The sequence below is a fragment of the Rhinopithecus roxellana genome, chromosome 1 (assembly GCF_007565055.1).
Source record: "Rhinopithecus roxellana isolate Shanxi Qingling chromosome 1, ASM756505v1, whole genome shotgun sequence".
Lineage (NCBI taxonomy): Eukaryota > Metazoa > Chordata > Mammalia > Primates > Cercopithecidae > Rhinopithecus > Rhinopithecus roxellana.
The window spans coordinates 153,968,819-153,987,957 of record NC_044549.1 but is presented as its reverse complement, the minus strand read 5'-3'; the positions used below and the strand labels follow the sequence as shown (position 1 = coordinate 153,987,957).

The following is a 19,139-nucleotide window of genomic DNA, read 5'->3' as shown; positions in this document are numbered from 1 at the left end:
TGAGCAACGAGACTTTAATAAGCAGGTTCAGGACTTCCCATTGTGTAGCAAGATGTCATAGATTCCATGACACTAATTTGGCTTTCATACTCTCTTTCCCTCTTCTCTTGCTATAGGGTTCCCTGTGTCTTGCTCTCACATTGGGAACAAATAAATATATTGGTTGTGTTGTTGCCAGTGCGGGCTTCTTTCTGGTGTAGAAAATAGTCACCTCACTGGGCAAAAGGTTTCTTGACTCCCTCCAATCCTGAAATCCTGTGAAGATTATTAAAACATAATTTTTTTTTTCTTTATGAGAGCAGAGGACTAACCACAATGAGATACGATACATTCCCTTCATTTTCAGGGTAAAGACAAATTTGCTTTGACTTTAAAAATCACATCTGATTTAAAGCTGATTTTCTTACTTTGTGTGTTCATTGCAAAGTGACTCCAGTCTGGACATGACAAGAGAGACCCAAGTGTCTGAGTCTACACAGACATTCTTTTCTATACCACTTCTGTTTAGCTAAGGAGCTCATTACATGGAGAAAAATTAGCACAGACATGAACATCGTTTGTGTGACAACTGGCCTCAGGCTAGTCTAGCTCAAGGAAATGTAAGGAAACAAACACATATGTTTTCAGAATTCCCCCAGTAGGTTTGCTTTAACTAAAACTATTCAGTGCTAGACTATAAAAGACAATATTGCCTGTTATGTTGTGTCGGATGATGTGTACATATTATTCCACCATATTTCCCTGTTTGTCTTAGGCCGAATGATGTCTCAGAGCTGATTATTCAATTACAGTAAACATTTGATCCCCAAATTCTGGTATAACTATTTTCCTTCTATATAATGTCAGCCATAATGGGAATGATGATAAAGATTTTTATCAATCAGTATTTATCATTTTATATATAATAATGTAATATATATAGTGTTTTGTAGCATGACTCAGTTACAGTTATTATCTTATCCATGTAATAAATGAGCAACCTGATGTGTAGAATGACAAACTGGTGTATAGTGGATCCTCATAAGAAAGGCTGAGATTTAAACTTTAATGTCCCAGACACAAGTCAATGTATTTACACTTTTATATTTGGCACTGAATGACTAAAGTTAACTTATTATAGTAACTATAATAGTAAGATGGGGGAGAGTACAATTCTGTATCTGGGTATATTTTCCTTCTGTGTTCTATAAGGGCTCGACCTACATTTTTACTAAAGATAAGAACTGCACAGTGAGAAGATTGATAGAACTGCAGAGGCTACCAATTCATTCTGTAAAGAACATGCTTTATTTTTTGTGTCTAACTTTTGAAAAGGTATACAGCAAAACATCACCTTCATCTTCTATCTTCATCACATTTTTTGCGAACCATAGGGAATCAATGTTAATAGTTTCTATATATCCTTCAAGAGTTACTTTAGGCATAGAGAAGCAAATACAAATATTTGTTTTTATTCCCTCTCCTCCTTTTTATACAGAAAATGGCATATTTTACCATCTCTTCTGATCATTTTTTTCTTTCATTTGATAATACATTTAAAAATCTTTCCATATGAACACAATTTTCTTCACACCTTTAATAACTTCATCATATTGCATTGTATGAATGTATCCTATAATATATATCCATAGTTCTTTATTGAGAGATGTTTGTGGGTTTTCTTCCAGAAATTTTTGCTATCCAAAAACAAGGCTGCAAAGAACACTTTATAGATATGTCATTTTGTATATATGCAAAAATTTCTTTAGTATAATTTCACAGAAGTGAAAATCTGGATCAAAGGATAGATCATTTTCCATTTTGATAGGCTTTGCCAATTATTTTCCATAAGCGAGGCAAATAAGGTTTTAAAAATTCTACATGATTATATTCATCTTCACATATCTTTGGCAGAGTGCCTGGCATAAAAGCATTCAATAAAATGCTTATTTTAGGATTATTTCATTACTCTTTAACTCTACTTAACAATTTTTTCTTCTGAAAAATATTAGTCTCACTACTAAGTTATATTTGTTGAGACCAAAATTATGTGAATACAGGAAGAGAGACCCCAAAAAATACCCATGTTGAGTCATCAAAGGAAGTATTATCTTTGAGAGGACAAGTGGGACTGGAAGAGTCAGACTGCATCACAGGGAGCAGAGGTTGAGTGTAGGGAAAATTGTCATAGAGTCATAGGCAACTCCCCTCCAGAGTCATCTAGCCCTGCCAGTGGGGTCACTGGAGGTGACTGATGTTGGCACAACCTTCTCTGTCGAAGTACCTTTGAGCAGTGGTTCTTTTAGTGCAGCCTCCACACCATGAGTGGCTCCCAAGGACTTGTTAGAAATACAAATTCTCAGGTCCCACCCTGGTCCAGCAGAATAAAAATCTCTGGGTATAGTCCCAGAAATCTATGTTTTAACACATACTTTAGGTGATTCTGATGGGCATTGAAATGTAAGCGTCATTGAGCTAGAGAGTCTATGAACTTGCTAGAACAGATGGCAATCAATCTTTAAGCTAAGGCTGGGCCTACAAGTAGTAACACCTGTTCGGGGAAGGATGCAGAAAATGAGGTGAGGAGACAGACCGAGTTTATCTCCCTGAGTCAGCTAAAATTTATTGTCAGAGCGTTGGAAGGTTATTTTGTGTTTTATTGACATGTGCTCTAGGAAGAGAAAAAAGGTTTAATTTAAAAATGTACAGATTCCTAAAGGCTTTGAACTTTATAATGCTTGTTTGGGAAAACTGTTCCTCTGAAAGTGGCTGTCTTCATTTATATAATAAAATCTGAGTAAGATTTTAGAAGATGGGGCCTAGACCACTTTTTCTCCACCCAGGGAGAAAAGCTTGCTAGAGTTCAAGACTAAGTTCTCTGGAAGGCAGTTAGGCATACGAGCATACAGGCAACTGAATAAACTATATCCTTTGTGACCAGCTTTCCCGAGAAGCTGTTGGAGTATACTAACTAATCGTAAGAGCAAAGTAGGCTAAGTCTGCTCTAAACTAGGTATTTTCTTCTTTCCATCTAGCCGGGGGCCATTGAGACTGCCATGGAAGACTTGAAAGGTCACGTAGCTGAGACTTCTGGAGAGACCATTCAAGGCTTCTGGCTCTTGACAAAGTGAGTAGTTACAGCCGAGTGAAGGGCCGTGGAAATACAGCGTTTTCCTTGACATCACTGTAACAAAATAGGAGATGAACCTGTGGTAGAATTTGTCTGGTTGCTACATAAGATAAATGATTATCAGGTTAGTCACATTTTCTGGCATTCCATGGGGATGGTATGACCAGATATGACTCCTATGTATGACCAGATGATATGACTCCTGTAACTGTTTTCTGAGTTGGTCCCCTCACTCAACCATCACTACATCTACCTTAGGTCAGGCATGTATCACCACTCTCAAAGACTGTTATATTGGCTTCCTAATTCTCTCATTCTAATCTCTCTTATTTAAAATCACTCCCCCCATAAACACATTGAACTACTACTCATCTCATTTTAGGTGTCACAGAAAGTAAGTCTGGGAAAGAAGATAGATAAAATCAACATAGACACTTTGAATTTGATCTTACATACAATCATATGAACAGGAAAACCAGGGAAATCATGAAGCTAGCTAAGACAGGTGCGTTTCCAGAGTTAGAATAAAAACCGAGTCTAACATTCAAGCCCTTATTGCTTCAATAACTGCCTGCATTCCCCCAAAGATTACCTTACCTGTAAGAGCTTTGATTGCAGGTACCACCACAAAGATGGTTATATTTCTAGCCTTCCCAGAAATTATATTGTTTGTGTGACCATCTCTTTACCCGCCAAGTAAATATTAGTAATACTGTGGTCTTTATAATAGTAAGTAAAATACCCCCATAATAAGAGAAAAAGGCAATTATTTTTTACTACAGAAGACTTAATATTAAACAGATAATTTGATTAGACCACCCAGTTCAGAAACTTGATTAATTTAGTAAGTTCTGTTTTCTGGCTTGGTAACTTTTTTTGTTTGTTTGAGATGGAGTCTTGCTCTGTCGCCCAGGCTGGAGTGCAGTGGTGTGATCTCTGCTCACTGCAAGCTCCGCCTCCCGGGTTCACGCCATTCTCCTGCCTCAGCCTCCCAAGTAGCTGGGACTACAGGCGCCCGCCACCGTGCCCGGCTGATTTTTTGTATTTTTAGTAGAGACGGGGGTTTCACCATGTTAGCCAGGATGGTCTCGATCTTCTGACCTCGTGATCCACCTGCCTCAGCCTCCCAAAGTGCTGAGATTACAGGCCCAGCCCTGGCTTGGTAACTTGATTACAAAAGGGTTCGGCAGAGAAGCTCAGTGATTCCTATGCCTTGAGCAAATAATCATTAATCTTTAACTCCTGGGCAGGATGTCTTGTTAGGCTAAGTTTCAGGAGGGCAACACTTGAATGTTTTACCATCCAGGCCAGCAGAACAAATTTTTCAATCAGTGGGAAGTAGCACCATTATCACCTGTGAGTTCATCTGACTGATCACCATTTTATACTATTGTTCCAAATGCGTTCCAGGCATTAAATACAAATGAAGTCTTAGACACCAACCTATCTGTCAGTTTTGGGTTTTTGTTTCTTCACGCATAAAATAGAGATAATAGTATGTATCTGAAGAATTCTTGAGAGGACCAAGTGAGATAACATTGGTAAATTAGCAAAATGCCCAGCACATGGACTTTCAATAGCAGTTAGTGTCTCTCTTAGTTCACAAGTAATAACTATTAGTAAGAGACTCTTTTTCGTAGTGTTCGCCTTTATTTCTATCCTATCCATCTCTGTCATTTCTGGGTTACCACTAATGAAAAGAAAACTCTGTAATTCAGGCTTTTTCCTAATTCACTTTTACCAACACTCATTTCATTTCCCACTCCCCACTTTCCATCCAGAGTGAAATTTGACTTCTGCAAATGAATAGTCAGCCTTGATTAGAGTAGGTGTCAACATAGATTTTGGAGATCCAATCAGTAATAAACACTTAACTAATTTGTTTCTAGACTGCAACTCCCTTACAAGAAAGAATACATAAATGCGGTATTTCTAAATCTAGTCAGGGCTATTGTTGAGTTCTCAGATAATAAAACTGGTAATTTCTTTAATATTGCACATTTTAATTAGTTTTGTTTATATAGAAATATGCTTTTTTATTTGCTTGATAATTTTTATTCAGTGATTATAAAGATGTGTCGGTGTAAATTGTCCAAAGCTAAGTCAGACTGTATGAACTGTATTGAAGCTTAGCACTACAATTCTGCATGCTTGATTTAACATCAACTACAATGATTGGTAACACCAGTAGTTTTCAGAAAAATATGAACAGCTGTCCCCCAAAGACCCAAACTTTGAACCCAGCTTGAACCTAATAGGAAGCTCAAAAGTTGGTAAGGCCTATCTAGAAACTTATTTTACATTTCTCTTTTGTTTTGTGGTAGGTATTTAAATTAACTACAACAATGAGGGATGAGTCCTGCACACATGCAACTTCTTACTATCATATTTGCTTGTTTGCTTGCAGACTTTCTTCCTTTGCACTTTGGAACCAACCTATCCATCTCCTTTAAATCGTAGTTCCCTTGGTGTTCTTTTTGGTCTTCTCTCTGCCAAAATCCTTTACCTCTGCTTCCCTATTAAAACCTACTTTCTGGAAAAGTTCTGATTTCAGTCATTTCTGCCATAGTGAGAATTTGACAGTTTATTTTCTTTGCTTCGTGGGTTCTGAGATGCGTTATGCAATGGAAAGAGCTGCTAGTTGTAAAGACGATGGTTCAGGCATCTGGTCCAAATAAATAAGGTTCCTAGTCTAGCCACTGTTACTTTTCAAGCAGAAAAATGAGAAAAAATAATTGTCAAAAAGAGGAGCATTCATGGAGGATTTAAATGGCCTTTCATATTTAAGCCTTTTTGTTTGTGTGTTTGAAAATTCTAGCACACCAAGGTAGGGAAAAGCAAAAACAACAACAATGAGAACACATAAACAAAAATCCCAACTCCCCCAACAGCAACCACAAAACAAAAAAACTAAACAAAATAAACGAACATGCAGGCCCAGAAAGGTGAGAGCTTGCAATTACTCCTGGCTCCTTTTTATAATGGAATGAGACCCATTTATTTAGTTCTTATGAATTATAGGAGCTGTAATGTGGACCAACTGCCCTAGCCTCACCAACCACACAAGATTCTCTTTTATGTATGACAAAAATGACTGAGCTTCATGCACATTAACTTTTAGCTCATTCCATGGAGATGGGACCCACCTGGCTGCTTGTCTAGCAACCTGGCTGCCTGTCTCGCGTGTCTGGCTTTGGAACAGGATTCCCATTTCAGAATGATGAGAGTAAAAGCCCTTTTACTGTGTATAGCACATTATAAATTATTTTCACATCTGTGAACTTATGTTAGCTTCACAACAACTTTGTTGATTTTGTGATTCCCATTTTATAAATGAGGAATGTGGGCTGGAGAACATGAAGTACCCAAATGAGGAATGTCTAAGTGATAGAGCAAGGAAATAGACTGCACCCCTGCATTGGCCTTGAGGCTGATTGGGTTCTAATTATTTCCAAAGATGCAGGGGTGAGTTGATTGATGAACTCAGCTCAATCTTTAGTCATGTTTGATCAGACTCCTTTGATCAGAAATAGTTTGATGTAGGAGGGCAAGGTGGGAATTGTCAAGAGAAGAGACTGGAAAAGAGCCTAAAGTCCTTTGCATCATGTTAAAGAACTTAGATTCTATCCCATATGTGACGGGGAGGCACTGAAGGGTTGAGAAAGTACAATCAATTTCCGTTTTATAAAGATCATTATCGGCCCTCAACCTTTCATCTAAAATTGTTGGGACTAGATGTGAATCAGAAATGAGAATTTTTCAGAGTTTAGAAGAATAAAACAATGCATATGTTGTTTATTTTACTAACATTAAGTTCGTAAAGTCATTTTCCAAGAAGTGGTACTCAAATTAATTCAGGTAAGCTGCTTTGTGATTCTCTAAATCGACATGGACACATTATTCAATAAAATCAGAAAAACAAGTTTGCAGGCACTTGGGAAGAGAACACAAAGAGAATAAACAGAGAGTCCAAGAAGGGCCCTGGAAAGATGTAGCCCTAAACTTCAGCTAGATGCCAGTTTAGCTGACATCATTAAGAGAATTCTGATGAATCTCCAGTTGGGATTCAGGCCTCCAGCCCAGCTCATCCAGGAGTGTTATATACAGCTACAAAGGCAGGATAGTATTTGTTTCCACCTTGCAGTTTCCTATTACCCTTTTATTGGCCCCTTCTGAAACAGAACGATTATTTTAAAAATTACGTGTATGCGTTTAGAACTGATCCATTAAGCCGGCACCAAGAAGAGCGTCTTGACACTCTACGGCATCTCAAAAAGTATGATATGATGGCAATAAAGTGGCTCTTCAGCAGAATGTGTTTGAGGTGTCTTTGTCTACAATGGTTAAAGAGACAGGAGGAGACAGCGCCTTCCTCCACACACGTTAGTGTGAAGTGGTCGTGTCGGATTGTTGTTCTGATTCTTCTTATTCCTCGTTGAGAGTAGTTACCTAAGGTATCTAAGAACCGGTAATTCTTGCTCTTCATCTTTGTAAAAGATACTGAAAATATGTTTCATTATTCCCCCAAGTCCACCTGGTGTCTATCCCAGGGCTTCAGTGTAATTAATATGTGAAATCGGACTGTCTATGCGTAACATATAGACAGTAGAATCACAGTGAAGTTGAAGAGTCAGCCAGGTGTCATAGAGAAAGCACTGAATTCGGAATTAGAAGGTTTGGCTTTGAATCCTGGATCTACTACTTACTATCAGTCAAGCTGGGTGAACTTGGATAGAGTTTGTCTTTTTAGTATTTTTAATTGGTGAATTTGTTTTAATATGTCCTTTTTTGCTTTAATGTTCGATTTCATATGTCCTTGTTTTAGTAGTTTTTCCTCTGTTGTGCAAAGATTCCCCATGTAATAGTTCCTTTAGTTCATTAGATATTTACTATTCTTGAAAGAAGCACATCCACTTTTAATTTTTGAGATATATATATATTATTCCAGCTTATATTTATGCATTCTTGCCAAAAATTGTTACATATTAATAATGACATTTATTGAGCACTTAAAATGCACCAAATGTTTTGATGTCCATGCATTTGCTATTATGAGAACAAATGCATATAATTATTTTTAATTTTATTTTAAGTTCAGGGGTACAAGTGCAGGTTTGTTACATAGGTAAACTTGTGTCATGGGGGTTTGTTGTACAGATTATTTCATCACCCAGGTATTAAGTCCAGTACTCATTAGTCATTTTTCCTGATCCTTTCCCTTCCCCCACCTTCTACCTTCTGGTGGCCCCAGTGTGTGTTGTTCCCCTATGTGTCCATGTGTTCTCATCATGTAGCTCCCACTTACAAGTGAGAACATGGGGTATTTGGTTTTCTGTTCCTGTGTTAGTGTGCTAAGGATAATGACCTCCAAATCCAACTCCATCTATGTCCCTGCAAAGGACATGATCTCATTCTTTTTTATGGCTGCATAGTATTCCATGGTATATGTGTACCACATTTTCTTTATCCAGTCTATTATTAATGGACATTTAGGTTGATTCTATCTCTTTGTTATTGTGAAAAGTGCAAATGTATATAATTTTTATGATCTTCTCTAAATGGAACTTCTCTTAGTTTTTTCTTTATATTTTTACTGATTACCATGTAGTTTTTATAAAGTTTACTCAATCGTTCATCTATTATCAGACAATTACTGTCCAAACTGTCAATGACACACAAATGTAAGGGTTTATTATTATTCTTTCAAAACTGAATCTCCAAGTAGGAAATATCTATCAGTGGGGCAGAGTAAGACTTTACGATTGGAAAGATAAATGAAGCTATATGAAGCATCCCCATTTATTTTTGGCTATTTCTACAATAATAATATTTCTATAGCACTTTCTGGTTTAAAAAGTCTCTTCATTTCTATTAATCTTTACAGTAATAGTCTGAGGTAGGAAACATTACCTTCAGTTTATAAATGAGAGAATCTAGGCTCAGAAGAGTAACACAGCTCTAAAGTTGCAGGAATAAGGTTCCAACCTGGTATGTTGCCTTCACTTTTGCCATAATAGCCTTTCCACTGTTGTGCAAAGTGGTATTATATTGTGCCTCGGTATTATATTGTAATCTTCGATGGACAAGGGCTGCCTCTTTCATATTTGGTATTCCCTGAAGAGCATACTGGCTGGATCTCCCCTGCAAAAACTTATTTGAAAAACAGAGAATGTTTTTTATTGGATTTGGTGCAGTAAGTGGAAGTGTGAAGGGTATCTGTGCTTAATTTAGAAAGATTCTGCGGAAGAAAGGGCCCTATTAGATCTTTAAATAAAAAGAAGGGCAGCCTGGGAGACAAAGGAATATTGAAGAATAGGTGATCAGGGACTGTTTTCCAGGCACAGGGCTGCCTCTTTTAAGTATCCTGGTCCCCAAAGCGACACTGTGTATGATCACTTTCACACCTACGATCCTATGCAATTCTCAAACAGACCCATGGATGGGAGCAGGCAGGGAGGAACTACTGGCTTTATTTTACGGATGAAGAAACCCAGAGATTAAATGACCTGTCGAAGGGCAACCACTTATTAAGGGTCACAGGAGGGCTTGACTTCATGACACCTCTCTCCCAGGCTAGTTGTCTTCTCATTACACTGTTCTTGCTGCCTTTGTGATTTTTTTTTCATCTCCCAATACAGTGATCACTTCAGTTCAAATTGGTTAAATAATCTTTGTTCCTGTGTCTGTTTTCTTTGTTGACTGTCTTTTTTTTTTTTTTTTTTGCAGGGAAGAGGATCAGGGGTTCATTGGGCAGGTTCAGAGACCTTTTCTTCTCCAGATCTTTCTCTGATTTTTGCTGTTCATTTGACTTTATTTAGTCTTTGACCAGGAAAAACAAAAAAGTTAAATGCCTGTAAGGGATGGTGGGCAATGCTGATGGACTAAAGCCAATCACACTTTTACCTTGTCACAGTCTCATTATGTTATCAGGATTGCTAAACTAATTATATAATAAAAACACTACTACCAATAATTAAAAAGCAAAATGATAAAAAAAAAACCCTGGAAATCAGGGATTTCTAATCCTTATTAAATCATAAGGAACCGAATGATAAAAGTACTATGGAAATTACCATTTCTGAATTGCATCTTCTACTCAGCACCATGGATTTTTGTACATGCTCATCTAGTCTAGACCCCTGCTACTTAAAGTGTGGTCCTGAATTCAGCAGCACCATCATTGCCTGGGAGCTTTTTAGCAATGCTGACCCTTGGTCCCCACCCCAGCCAGGCCTACTGAACAAAAATCTGCATTTTCACAGGATCCCCAACTGATTCCTATGCACATTAAAATTTGAGAAGTATGCTGGTCCAGATCACTCTCATGTTCACGCATAAGAATTTCAGTGGGCTCTCACTGCTTCCGTATATGTCTGTTGCATCCGCAAGCCCTTGTATGTCATGACTGAGTTTCTCTCTCCAGCCTTACTTACTATTATGAGCCTTTACAAATTCTATCAGTCAAATTGAACTGCCTGCTGTTTCCCCAAATTTCCGGTGCTATCCCTTGGCCTCATGATCGCACTCACCCTGTTTCCTCTGTTTTGTATGCCTCTCCCTTCTTTCTGCTGACCCAGGCTTCTCCTGTCATTCAGGGATAACAACTCCACAGAACCTTTCCATATTGATTCAACCGGAATAACCTTATCTCCCTTCTTTGCGCTCACATGATACGACACAGTGTAGTTCCTTGTGCACATTGTGAAGAAGGCACTCCTTCAGGCAGGGCCTGGTTCTGATTCACTTATATTCAGCATATCTCAGCCTAGTTCCCAGTGATTAGTACAGTGTGTGGCATATGGCTGGGCTCAGAACTTACCACACACTTGGCTCAGATTTAGTTCTGATCAAGTAATCCACTGTATGAAGCCCTTGGCTGATACTAGCAGGGTCCATCTGTTGTGTCCTGCCTCCGTGTCCATGGGCCTCCAAGCAACTCAAAGCCCAGTAAGACCTTGCCTCTGTCTTCGGGTGAAAGCATTCAGGCTAGAAAGTGCCTCAAATCTATCAAGATGTTAATGACCTGTGGCAGGACTCTGGCAGCAACAAAAGCATCTCTCTTGCCAGAATCCATTTATACTGGGTGGGTGTTTTTGACAACCACTTAATTAAACACATTGCTTTTCTCTATAAATTCACCATGGCAGCAACCTTATCCTGATGGCTAATGGTCTCTGAGTGACCTGCATTATAAGACAGTGAGGGCACTTAGTTGCTACAGTCACAAATGTACTTGGAAGTGTTTATTTTCTCATGACTACTACCAATTAGGGAGGACTCAGAAAAAGTCAAGAGGTGAAAGGAGTCTGATGCAGCGAAATGCCTAGCTCCATCAGTTAGCTATTTGGCCATGGTTGTACAAATCTCTTATGTCCTCTGGGGCTCAGTTTTATGATCTATAAAATGGGGATGTTAAGAGGGTTATTTCAATGCTTGCATTACTTAATAATGTACAATACTGACAACAGGTTTTTTTTTTTTTTGCCATATGTTATGTCTTGTAAGAGTTGGCTTTTTATTACTATTATTAGTAGCAGTATTTAATTATATTCCTTCATTCATACATTTATTTATGTATCTCTGTAAACCCAACTCTGCCCTAAATGATGAACGTACAGTGATAAATAAGACACATTTTCTATCCTCAAGGAGCTCTCAGTCTTGTGAGAAAGAAAGACACGTAAACAAAGTCACAACAGAATATGATACATGCTGATATATGGCCCTACAAATGATTCCATGGGAACATAAAACTCACTGTGTATTGTTACATTAGGTAAAGAAGACATCAAGATTTTAAAAGGAGAAGGGATTTCCAAAAGAAGTGATGGTATAAAACATTCCTGGAAGGCCAGACGCGGTGGCTCACACCTGTAATCCCAGCATTTTGGGAGGCCAAGGTGGGCGGATCATGAGGTCAAGAGATTGAGACAATCCTGGCCAACATGGTGAAACCCTGTCTCTACTAAAAATACAAAAATTAGCCAGGCATGGTGACGCGGCCTGTAGTTCCAGCTACTCAGGAGGCTGAGGCAGGAGAATCGCTTGAACTGGGGAGGTGGAGGTTGCACTGAGTGGAGATCGCGCCTCTGCTCTTCAGCCTGGTGACAGAGCAAGACTCCGAGACTCCGTCTCGAACAACAACAAGAACAACAAAAATATTCCCGAAGAGAGAAGAATACGCGCAGAGTAACAGAGAGGGGCTCAGGGAATCACAAACCGTTCAATGTGACCGGATTATAGTGAGCAAGAGTGAGAGAACTAGAAACAAGCTAGAAAATTAGGAAAGAATGAGAGTGTAAAAAAATTCTGAATGCTAGTCTAAGGAGTTTGGATCATATTCTCTTCTGGAGTCACAAACTGGGGATCCACAGGCCATTTCCACTCTGCTCCATGTTTTTTTTAAATCTAATTTTGAATGTCTTCAGAAAGGCTGTGAGCTCCCAGCTTGCCAACACATTGCCACTGCCCATTGCCTTACACCAGCCCCTCTTTATTCTCTAACGCAGTGTGCAGCGGTGCGTGGGAACCAGCTCTCACCCCTTCATGAGAGCCATCTATGGGTGTCTCTTCCAACTTCTTGTTCAGGAACCTCACCTTGGTGTCTTGAAATCAGTTATGACAGTTATTTATACCAAGGTAATAAAGTCTAGACATTATTATTATGATTATTTTTGAACTTGTTTAATATTTACAGCACACCATTGCTCTTATGTTGCCTTCATGGCCACTATAGGCATTCTGTCTTAAGTTACTGAAGGATATCAAATAGGGTGTTGACATTGTTAGAAATGCATTAGGCTCTAGAAATAATTGCTCAATAATTTAAACATAGTCTTCATTATTTAGGAGCCTGCCAGTGTGTTTCCTTAAAGCAAACAAGACCTCAGTCTTAATACTGAGGCCTATCAACACTTTTAGAACATTTTAGCAGCAGTTATACAAACAACTTTTATAGCCTGTTAGGAGTAAACATGCTGCTTGATTTACAAACAGTGCATTGTCTTCTCTCTAAGGGGTTTTTTAAAAAAAAAAATTGGTGTGAAAAGTGAGTATATTCTATGCATGCAAGGCAGGTTCAATTTGGAAAATCAATCAATATAATCAACCATATTAACAGGTCAAAGCAGGTAAATCATATCATCATATCAAAGGAAGCAGAGAAAGTATTTGACAAAACTCAGCACCCACTCATGATAAAACCAAAAAAGAGGAAAACTTTCCTCTATTTAATAGAAAAATTTGCATAAAATCTGTAGGTAACATCATGCTGTTGGGAAATGTCTAATGGTTCCCCCCTAAGATTTGGAACAAAGAAAGGGTATTCATTCTCACTACATTGAATACTGTAGTAATTCAATGTAATACTAGAAGTATTTGCCAGCACAATAAGGCAAAAATAAAATAAAATAAAATAAAATGCATACAAATCAGAAAGGAAAAATATTAACTATCTCTATTTGTATATGACATGATAATCTACTTAGAAAATAAGGAGTCTACCAAAAAAACCTTCCAGAACTAATAAATTATTTCAGCAAATTTTCAGAATATAAGATCAGCACCGTAAGTCAGTTATATTTTTATATACTAGCTATAAAGAAGTCAAAGCTGAAATTAAAAATGCAATAACATTTGTAATCATGCAAAATAAAGAAGAATTACTTAAGTACAAATCACACAAATATGTATGGGACTTGTATACTGAAAACTACAGAATGCTGATAAAAGAAATCACAGAAGATCCAAATAAATGAAGAGGCATACTGGGTTTGTAGATTGGAAGACTCAACATAGTAAAGATGTCAGTTATCTTCGAATTTGAAATACAAATCAAACGCAATTCCTATCAAAATCTAAGCAAGATATTTTTGTAGGTATAGACACATTTATTTTAAAATGTGTGTGGAAGGACCAAAAAAAGAATAGCTAAAACAATTCTTAAAAAGAATAAACTGCTCTTAACTGGAAGGCAGTTCCTATTTTCTGTGGTGGAACTTCAGCCTTTGGCCATAGCTGACTGGACAAAGAGAGGTTAAGTCATTAGACAGCCTGTGACCCAAAGCGAGAGCTTAAAGAAATGATCTGGATGAACAAAATTATCTATCTTGGGAATCTGAACTGAGAGATACAGAGATACCACAGTTAGTTTTGAGAGCAGATCTGAAAATTCACATACAGTCAGGACTAAGGAAACAAAGGCCACAGGCAAGAAGGAAGTAAAGAGGAATGAATATTTATGGTAGTAGAAGGCATACACCAGTCAAGAGAAACATGAGGTGTACAGAGAGACACAGGAAGCATGACAGAGACGACTCTTGAGAGAGTAGCTTTTGCTCCTTGTGCCTTTCCGGGTGCCAGGAAGCCCAGCTGTGCAGTGGCTGGGCTTCCATGGGATTCCTCTGAGTATTTTTATAGCATATTGCCTCATCTTGGGTTTGCCTGATCTGGGCTGTGTCCCCTCTACCATACAAGCTGTAACGAACATACTACAGTAGGCAGATCTCTCTCCTGCTTAAAATAATAAAGCAATGGAGGTGGCAAGGTGTGTACATTTGTTCTATCTTGTCCCTCTGTTCTTCCCTCCTTGCAGCCTCCTTAGAATGAGGTCTTGTTCTCCTGCCAGCTTCCTTGGCTTCTGATCAAGTGAATCCCCTCAAGTGAATTCGGAGGAGGAGAAGGCTGGTCGGGGGGGCCTCTTGCTAGCTCCTGGTGTGCTGTAGAGTACCTGAGCTATTCAGCGGTTTTGTGGGAAAGAGAGAAGGATGGGCATGTGTCCAGATTCCTTTCTTTTGTGTAGCATTTAAAATATCCTCTTACTGATGGTAGTGCAGTAGAGAGAGCAAAATTGCCTGGTCCTGTAAAGAAAACAAGTGGGAAAAGCGTCTTGATGGAACGTATGTAGCCTGGGATGAGAGTCAGCTGGATTCTGGCCTTGGCTCTGTCACTTCATCCATGTCACTTTATTCAGGCTTGGTTGTTCCATCTGTAAATGGGGGGTCATAATCATTTCATATGAAAAATAGTCATAAATTGCAGAAAAATGTGTTGTGTCCATGCATGTGATCTGGCTGCTGCTCCAGTCTCCCTCCATTCTCTTTGCTCTCTTGCTTCAGTCATGCTGGCTTCCTTGCTGTCTCATGGACCTCCATGGATCCCATCTCAAGGACTTTGCAGTAGTATTTCACTTTACCTAGAATACTACTCTCCCGGGTATTCTCCTATTTCCTTTTTCTCGAGGTCTCTGTATTGACTTGTCTGTTTCCTTTTGTCTGTGTCCCCTCCTAGAATGTAAGCACCAGAGGGTATTGTTTTGTTCACCATTTTACCATTGGTGCCTGGAGTGCAACAGTGGATTAATTAATATTTATTGGATCAGTAGAGGGATTACTTCTGGCCTGATTACTTGGTATTGGTTTTCTAAAGAAATGCCTTCTTTATGCCACACAGTGAGAAGTTCAATCGCAAATCAGTAACTTCGCTTTTCAGCTATTAATATAATCCTGAGCTGCTGCCCTGTGTCTTCTGATGGAGGCTCATATTTGCCTCCTTCATTGGCTTCTCTGGCCAGGGTATCTAAATGAATGTAGCATAACTCCTTCAACTGGTAGTCTCATGAGTTTCCATTTGGATCTCTTTTCCAACTGTTCCAGGTTCTGACTTACAAGGTGTTCCACAACAGCTGCCTGCAAAGGGAACTTTACATATAATGCATGGTCTATATTTCAAGTCAGAGTAAGTTAAGTATAACTTGCAGTAACTTGCAGTATAACAAAAATATGGCTAGTTATACCAGAAAAAGCAACAGACAGAAACCTTTCTCTTTTTCTTTCTCTCTCTCTCATACACACACACACACACACACCTATAAAACATATATATATATATAGGCACACACATGGAATTAATGACTTCTCTTTTAATTTTTTTAGGAAATTAAAATGAAAATGTTTTGTGTGTCTGAAAACTATTATAGGCTTGAGGACTTCTCTTTAAGTAGATTTACTTCACTCATCCCCTCATTAACTCATTTGTTATTCAATAAATATACAAAGTATTTAAGGGATGTAGAAGAATCTTCATCATCATCACCATCATATTAATAACCAACAATATTTGAATATTTTTGTGTGCTTTGTATTGCATTAAATTCTCCGTATGTCATATCTCTTTTATCCTAACAACAGTCCTACGAGGAATATACTATTTTTATCTTCATGTTGGAGATGTGAAAGCCAAATCTTAGAATGGATAAGTAACTTTTACAAGATTGTACAGCTAGTAAGTGGCAGAGCTGCATTTCCGACCCCAAACCTGTGTGATAGAAAGCCCGTCACTGCTCAGGAATCTTGCGCTCATCTGTATTTATCAGGATTGTTGGTGAAGATTAAAAGAGATGATATGTACAGAGCTACTAGCACAATACCTGATCCATAGAAGACCCTCAATAGATGGAGGCGTCTGTTGTTCTACTCTAAGAAAAATTCATGACAGAATTATTCCTCAGTACATGCAAATTTCAGAAGCGTCAAACCTGGTGTGTGTGTGTGTGTGTTTGGGTGTGTATCTTTTACAACTAAAACTTAATGTTTGCGATTTTTATTGAATTTTTAGAACTTACAAAGCCCTTTGTTTTGTAAAGAAAAAAATGGCCACTTTTTTTTTTTTTTTTTTTTTTTTTTCAGTGATCAACTGCAACAATATGATGGAACTCATGGTAGGATTTTCCTTACTAAAGAGAAAAAGTAGCTTTTAGGGGACACATAAATGGGTGTTTCCAGGTCTTTCCTACCTGTTTTTTATGGGGACACTCTATCTGTCTTATATTAAGTGCAACTTAAAGAAGTGTTAACAAAATTAATAAATACTCCTGACTCCTTTCCTTGTGAACATTTCAAAGAATCATTCGTACTTTGCTACTTGTGCTTCTCCAACCCTGAGATTTTGACCAAACAGCAGGAAATGAAGTGTTGATAAGAGAACCTTCTGCAAGGGCATTGAATAGATGCTTGGAGCAGCAAACCCTATGGGCAAGAGGCTGGGAATCTGGAGACCTGGGTTCAGCTGCTGTGGGCTTGAGTTGCCGTTGTCAAGCCTCATTACACCACACTACTCTTCCTTACATATTTACCCTTCACATCTCCGAGGATTGCATATTCCTTAATAGTGGTATGATATTCTCTCTGTTCCTGGTAATTAGTACAGAGCCTAGTATGTGACTGGCTGCATGGGATAGTCGGGGAAAAAGTGAACTCCAGGGAGACAAGTCAGGAAACCTGGGAACAAGGAAGGTTGGTGACAATTGGGTTTCTATTAGTGTCCTGTGTTTACTTTGAGAGCCCTCTATTTTAAGCAAATTGGAAAGACCCAGGGAAAGAGTAACCGAATGACTGAAAGAAAAATATGTGAATATGTGAATTATTTAGCTAAAGGTTTTCCAAGACTCCATTTAACTCAGAGGGAGAGAAATTGCTTTGCTTTAATGCCATGCATTTTTCATCTGTGTGTTTTTGAAGAACAAAACAAAATTGGATCCTCTTCAGGGCCTGAAACCCAGTGGGTGATCAGGGAATATGTGTGGAATGAATGATTGAATGATTCAGTTTTTGGTTAGCCAAGATACTATCTTTTTAAGGGCTGGGCTAAGAGGTTTGAAGGTGCATGAAGGTTGATTTGTAAATCAGCAATAGTAACTATTTAATATCAAGGAAGATGCCTCTACTGAGAGTGTGTGTGTGTGTGTATGTGTGTGTGTGTGTGTCTGTATGTGTGTGTGTGTGTCTGTATGTGTGTGTCTGTGTGTGTGTGTGTATGTGTGTCTGTATGTGTGTGTGTGTCTGTATATGTGTGTGTGTCTGTATGTGTGTGTGTATGTGTGTGTGTGTGTATGTGTGTCTGTATGTGTGTGTGTGTGTGTGTGTCTGTGTGTGTGTGTGTCTGTATGTGTGTGTGTGTGCAAGAGAGAGGGAGAGAGAAAGAGAGAATAATATTAAAAGAAAATCTTTCTTGAAAGGAAATTATTTCCAAACCACAAAATAATTTGACACAGCCTTAAAAGAGCGACTGAAAGTATTGCTGGGTGTGGGGCTGGGGCCACTGGGAGGGCATCTGTGATGATTTGAGTAACTGGGTGTGGACACTGGAAGCTCTCCGGATGGGTCCAGCCTGTGATTCCTAGTTCACTGTTGCCCTCTGCTGGTGAAACTGTTGTCATTCCAGGAAACCGAAGACTCACGGAGCTCTCAGGTGCCTTTTTTATCTGGGGGAGAACCTAGGCACCTTCTCCTCAACTGGGGAAGTGATAATGGTGCTGAGGAAAAGTGGCAACTAGATGAGATGCACAGACTCCTTCACCAGGGAAGACGGGCTCTCACGACAGAGGGAATGGATCTCCTGGTTCTATATTTTTCGTTCTGTGACCTGCTCATTTGTTGAGCCCCTGCTCTCTCTTGGACTCTTTGCTGAGCACAGTGAGGAGACACAGATAAAAATAAAGCACTGATTCTTCACTAGAGGGGCATCCATTTAATATGCGTGGGGGGAGAAATGGGTAGGACAGAAAGCACTGTAATATAAAGAAAACTGTGATTAGGGCTACAACTGAAGCACTGATAGAGGCATGTGCAGATTGATTGATTGATCGATCGACTGATTGATTGAGACAGCGTCTCATTTTGCACCCCAGGCTGGAGTGCAGTGGTGCTATAATAGCTTGCTGCAACCTCGAACTCCAGGACTGAAGTGATCCTCCCACCTCGGCCTCCTGGGTAGCTGGGACTACAGCCGCGGACCAACACACCCAGCTAACCTTTTTATTTATTTTATTTTTAGTAGAGACAAGGTCTCCCTATGTTACCTAGGCTGGGCTCAGACTCCTGGGCTCAAGTGAGCCTCCCACCTCTACCTCCCAAAGTGTTGAGATTATAGGCCTGAGCCACCACACCTGGCCTTGTGCATATTTAAAGGGAGGAAAGATATTAGTCACTTGCGGGTAGTGGAGGTAAGGGTAAGGCTCCACGGAATAGATAGC

General features: G+C 39.0%; 1 protein-coding gene across 2 annotated transcripts in view; it reads left to right on the top strand.

The window, feature by feature from the left end:
- Positions 1-19,139, top strand: part of TPRG1 (tumor protein p63 regulated 1) — a 144,624-nt gene that overhangs the window by 39,774 nt on the left and 85,711 nt on the right. For both annotated transcript variants that reach the window (XM_010370542.2, XM_030932342.1), the window contains exon 3: positions 3,015-3,106. In XM_010370542.2, the coding sequence (XP_010368844.2) occupies positions 3,015-3,106 (92 nt within the window). The remainder of the gene's footprint in view (positions 1-3,014; positions 3,107-19,139) is intronic.